General features: G+C 39.6%; 1 protein-coding gene across 1 annotated transcript in view; it reads left to right on the top strand.

Annotated features, from left to right (window-relative positions):
• Nucleotides 1-5,771, top strand: part of lonp1 (lon peptidase 1, mitochondrial) — an 18,257-nt gene that overhangs the window by 6,684 nt on the left and 5,802 nt on the right. The window contains exons 5-7 of the mRNA XM_035652789.1: nucleotides 233-362; nucleotides 2,537-2,620; nucleotides 2,725-2,849. Of these exons, the coding sequence (XP_035508682.1) occupies nucleotides 233-362; nucleotides 2,537-2,620; nucleotides 2,725-2,849 (339 nt within the window). The remainder of the gene's footprint in view (nucleotides 1-232; nucleotides 363-2,536; nucleotides 2,621-2,724; nucleotides 2,850-5,771) is intronic.

Genomic DNA, 5,771 nt, shown 5'->3' with positions numbered 1-5,771 from the left:
CAGCTCTACCAACTGACCTAACCAGGCGCCCCCTGTTTATTCACTCTTACTTGAACTCTTAGAAAGTCCACTCCCCTCCAGTTCTCTCTGTATGCTCTACAGTCCTATATGCCTCTTCATTCAATTTAAAGTCAGTGATTGAATTAGTCTTAGGCCAGCAGGCTCAAGAAGAAATCCAAATGGAGTGATGCTTAAATAGAAGTGTTCTGAAATGTGTGTGTGTGTGTCACAGAGAGTCGGTCCTCCAGATGATGCAGGCTGGTCAGAGAGTGGTTGATAATCCCATTTACCTGAGCGACATGGGAGCAGCTCTGACAGGAGCAGAGTCACATGAACTACAAGATGTCCTGGAGGAGATCAATGTGAGTGGTCTGCATGCTTAAAGGCCTGTTTGGGACTGACTATCTACTGTGTGAGAGACAGTCCTGGGTGATTCCTGTATAAAAGTTCAGGGCAGTGGCCGGGTGTTGCTTCTTAATGGAGGTGGGGAAGTTAATCAGACATGCATTTGTCAAACCAACAAGTTTGTCCTGATCCTTGAAGTCTTTACTCTTAAACTGAGCCATTCTGTTCAGATAAAGCTGATGTATCAACTTTGGGTGGCTTGTCCGTGTTTGTAGGATTATTACTGCCCCATGATGCTAATAGGGAAGGACACACCCAGACTAACTACGGCTGGGCTCACCACTGTCATAAGGGGCAGCATTAAGCCCCTTTCACAATTTAAAAAAAACTGTGGCCTCATTAATAAAAGAGACTTAAGATCAAATTTTCACTTAAGAATGACCTAAAGCCACTACAGAAAACCATGTATAAGTAGTTTCGTTTGCCAATTTGGCATCCATATAATCCATGAAGATAAACTGTATTTCCGTTGCTCAACCTCCATAGGTTAGCTCCTTTTTTTTTGCTTTTCTTTGTATCTTTTAAATAAGGGTCTCCTCACATCCTGGAAAAGCTGGAAATTTAGAGACTAGTCCTCCAATCTCCAAAAAACACCAGGAATTTGATTAAAAATACCAAATATCCTGGAAATAATCCATGTTGACCTGGAAAATTGTGTTTTATCAAATAAGATGCGTGTTATGAAACGTCAAAGTAGGTTTGCCAGACGCAAAGCGGAACAGAAGAAAAAAACTGTTAATACCACTTGCAGCGAGCTTTTTGCTTTGGTCTATTTTGGAAATGCTGTAGACAGTGTTATAGGAAAATTTGGAGACAGCCAAGTATACCATGAAAGCAAGCTAATGTCCCATAAACACTGACCACCTACTGCTTACCACCAGTAGTGAGCAAGTGCTGTTCTGTATTGTCAAAAAAAGTCCCGGGAAATGTTTTCCTAAAAAGAGTGGACGTAAGCACGCCATCAGAAATCAGAATCAGAATAACTTTTTTTGGCCAGGTATTTGTGCACATACAAGGAATTTGACTCCGGTTTTACGTTGCTCTCAATTAACATACACAGACTAACAGCATAAATAAACAGAACAAGTTAAACAAAAAAGACATATATGTGCAGTTAAATACAGTTATACATATCTATAAACAAATATTTGTAGACAGTAGACAGAGTGCAAAGGATGCTGAAATAAATATTTTACGTGCAGGTATCTTTATGTACATGGGGTAGGTGGATATGACAGTCTACTGTAGATACAGTACATACAGTATGCACAGCATAGGTAGATGTATTAGAATAGAATATGTTTTCTAAGTAATAAATGGTTTAATTAATAGTCCTAGGGTTATTGTACAGGACAGTTAACTGTTGGTCAGAGTGATGGCCTGTGGGTAGAAACTGTTCCTGTGTCTGTTTGTTTTGGCGTACAGTGCTCTGTAACGCCTACCAGAGGGGAGTAGTTGGAACAGGTTGTGTCCAGGGTGAGATGGATCTGCAGTGATGTTACCTGGCTCTGGACAAGTAAAGGTCCTGAATGGAAGGCAGATTGGCACCAATGATTCTCTCTGCAGTCCTGCCTGTCCGCTGTAGTCTGTTCCTGTCCTGTTTGGTAGACGATCCAAACCAGACAGTGATGGATGAACAGAGAACAGACTGAATGATGGCAGTATAGAACTGGATCAGCAGTTCCTTTGAGCTTCCTGAGCTGTTGCAGGAAGTACATTCTCTGCTTAAATGATCTTAAGATTAAGTTCAGTTAAGATTAAGTGTAAACCTAAGAACATTTTTATAAGTGAGGCCCAGATCTGTACAAGCTACACAAATTTATGAGTTATTGCAAGTTTTCAAACAGTATGTTTTGTTACAAGACTTCAAAGATGAGGACAAAGTGGTTAAGTTGGCAAACAGACTTCTGGTTAATGTTCACACCTCTAATAAAGATCAGCACACAGACACTTCCCTAAGTTCAAACTTTGTTATTGCACAGAGCGCAGAATAAAGACAAAAATATATATGTATGTAATATGTAATGTAATATGTTTGTATTTTATATTTAGGTTCTTCCATTGAAGGTGTACAATGTACAATGAGTTATGTGTGCAGGTCTTTGAAACCTGTTGCTGTGTGTTGCTGCAGATCCCGAAGCGTCTCTACAAGGCTCTGTCTCTGCTGAAGAAGGAGTATGAGCTGAGCAAACTGCAGCAGCGACTGGGCCGAGAGGTCAGAGGTCACGATACTTCACCAAACATAAATGAGCTATAACCAGCTAGTACTCACTGCTTATTGCCCTCAGTCATTCACTTCTCCCCCGGCTCTGCTCACAGGTGGAAGAGAAGATCAAACAGACTCACAGGAAATACTTGCTCCAGGAGCAGCTCAAGATCATTAAGAAGGTAGAGGACTCTGTCACTCTGTCACTGTGTCTGTCAGAACACTGCCTGCAGCAGACGTGAAAATCTGTAAAAGCTTTAGACTTGCAACTAAGGCTGGGAAATATGGCATAAAAATATAATCTCTGATTTTTTTTACACCACATTCAATTTAATCATTTTAAAAAGCAAACAAACTATTAAGTTGAGTTGAGTAGTCAAAATCTAAAGTTTGTTGTTTTTTGGATTATATTGATGCTGAATTGAATTGACATGAAGACTGGGGTTAGTAAGTAACTAAAATTTTCCAATTTTTTTTATTTTTTTATGTGAATGTAAAAACAACAACAAACTGAAAAAACCCAACTGAAAACCAAACTAAAATAGTGAATCAACTGTAACACTAAATTAAAGTGAACATACTCTGAAAGTCAACCGAAACTAAATCTGCAACGATAATACAGGTAATAGTTCACAATCAATCCCAAATAAAATCGTAGTCCTCTTCCATTGGTGGAACAGGTTGAGCTGTTGTGAGGTACATGATTCCAGTGGCTGTTCCAGTGACAACTGAAAACACCCTTTTAAGGTGTTTGGGACCACTGAGAGGGTGAGAGGGTTAGGGTTAGCGCAACATTAACAGTTTGTGTATATTTGCTTGTGATGAATTTTTCTAATTTGTTGCGGATTGGGACAAGCACAGTGTTCATCGGTGAAGGTTTGCACAAGGGAAATGTTACAGGGAGTGACAGGCCAAGCCATCAGACTGTGGATGTCTTGCATCTGCTTCTGGGACTAGATTGCCTGCGTTGTTCCTTTGAAGACAGTAGGTGTTGTACATCTACTTCTGGGAGTTGGTTGCCTGTGTAGTTCCTCAAGGGAGTCCTTCCCAGGGATGTAGTTGACCTTGTAGGGCACTGTAGGCGATGAGGAAGAGGACCCACAGGATGAAGAGGAATTCTGTTGATTCCTGGTTCATGGTGGGGGGGGCACCTTCCTACAGTGGGATCCAAGTAGGATCCCACTGACCTTAACACTGGACTGCTATGTTGGTCCTAAGCAGACCTGTTGAGGTTAGGACCAGCTGGGTTTCAGGGAGTTTTCCTTCTGGAACTCTCTGATGCAGACCCAGTGCCATGGTTGGATGTGACACAGGTTTGTCACTAGGAGGAGACTGGACAGCTTTTATTTGTCTGTGGATTAGCTGAACAGCAGAGGTTAAAACAGAACAAATACATCTTCGACTCATCCATTGCATGGAGATTCAAATTTCCGTACATAGTACTGGGTTACTTGGAAGTGTCATTGTTCTTTGGTGTTCCATGGGGTGGAAATTTGTCCAGACCGAAGTCTTTCAGCAGACATTTTGTTAAAATCAATGTCAGCCTCCTTGCATGTTTGAGGCTTCAGGTTTACACATAAAATTTTTTGCGAACATTTTTTAAATCCATACATTTAGCAAACAAAGTCAATTGCTTTTCAACTTCAAAGGATCCCCGTGGGGAGGATGCGCAGGCACTGTCGTCTGTAGCTTTTCAACACTATCTGACACATCCCCCTTTTGCTCACATGTGACAAGCCATGTGACATGTGAGTAATCCATGGGTCCGGGGAGCTGGGAGCCACAATGCGGCCGTCATTGTGGACTCACAAATTATATTTACATCTTATATTTACAACCATGGTAAATCCACAACCTATGTTCCTCTATATCAGTGGTCCTCTGTAAGAGAACCACATCATTAGGGGAAGAAAGGTTGTTAGTGGGTACCGAACAGGGTTTTATATGAGGAATGACACTTTTGATAGTGGCATGGTCAGCCAACAGTGTCTCATAAAAGAGGGTGGACCATTACATTCAACAACAGCAATTGTCATGTTTCGCAGGTGTCCCAGAGGATCTAATGAATCCTCTGTTTGCCCACAATTTTACCAAAGTTAATTGAACGTCCATGAGCATCTCTGGAATATGTGTAAATGTTAACAGTTTTACCTTTTGCCAGGTGACTCATCAGTATGAATGGGTGGCTCTTTCAATAATTTGAAGAACTATCACAAAGTACATACCCTGTGTATGGCACTCCATTCTCTATAAGCAAATCCATCAGTGTAGGAACAAGATTAGTGTTGGGGAGAAGTTTCTAAATTGTTAGGAAAAGATTTAGATGAAGATAAAAATCCATGTAGTTATGGGGATCTTCAGCATCTCCTGTAGGTAATACTAGCAGGGTTAAGAATAGAAATAGAAAGGATAGAAATGTAAAATCAACTGTAGCTATGGTTTTCAGACAAGGTAGGTATCCTTTTTCTACAGGATCCAGTCTGAGAAAAATAAGAAGCGGGTCTGTAACAAGATTGATGGTGCTGAATGAGAAACGATTCAACATCGTAAATCCACATTCTCATGTACAAAAGGAATTGAAGATTGGTTATAGTCAGGAACTCTACACTGTAAAACCGCATATCTGAATAAAGGAAGTAGGCTAACATAGCTTAATACTCCAAATTGTAGAGTCATTCAATCCCATAAATTAGACCTAACTCAAAATGAATTGTTGAATTAATAACTCTCTAACTTCAGTTAGTCTTATTTTATTCAGATTAATTCTGTTAATACTGTTTAAATAAGTTTGTAGAAATACTGCAAATGAGGGTAGTATACTTAACTAAATGTAACTTAATGTATCCCAATTATTGTAACAAGTTACTTCTACTCAAATTAAGTATTTCATATGATTAAGTTAATAAACTCAAATTGTTTAAGACAATCAGTTTCCTTAAAAGGTTTAAGTTGAATTTACTTATTGGGTTTTACAGTGTAGTGGATGAGTTGACAACAATGCATAGATAAGTGCAAACAAATATTTAAAAAAAAGAATGTACTGTAGAGGTTAATTACAGCATAGTCAATTAAGTTGATTTGTCTTGCATGTATATCTTGGTTTAGTAGAGACTGATATGTTGGCTTTTCTGCTGGAGGTGCCATAGACAGGGTTGATTTA

Source organism: Morone saxatilis, unplaced genomic scaffold, assembly GCF_004916995.1.
Source record: "Morone saxatilis isolate NCDOM2014 unplaced genomic scaffold, NCSU_SB_2.0 Contig12, whole genome shotgun sequence".
Classification (NCBI taxonomy): domain Eukaryota; kingdom Metazoa; phylum Chordata; class Actinopteri; family Moronidae; genus Morone; species Morone saxatilis.
The sequence above is the reverse complement of the archived record's forward strand: the minus strand, read 5'-3'. Positions and strand labels throughout refer to the sequence as shown.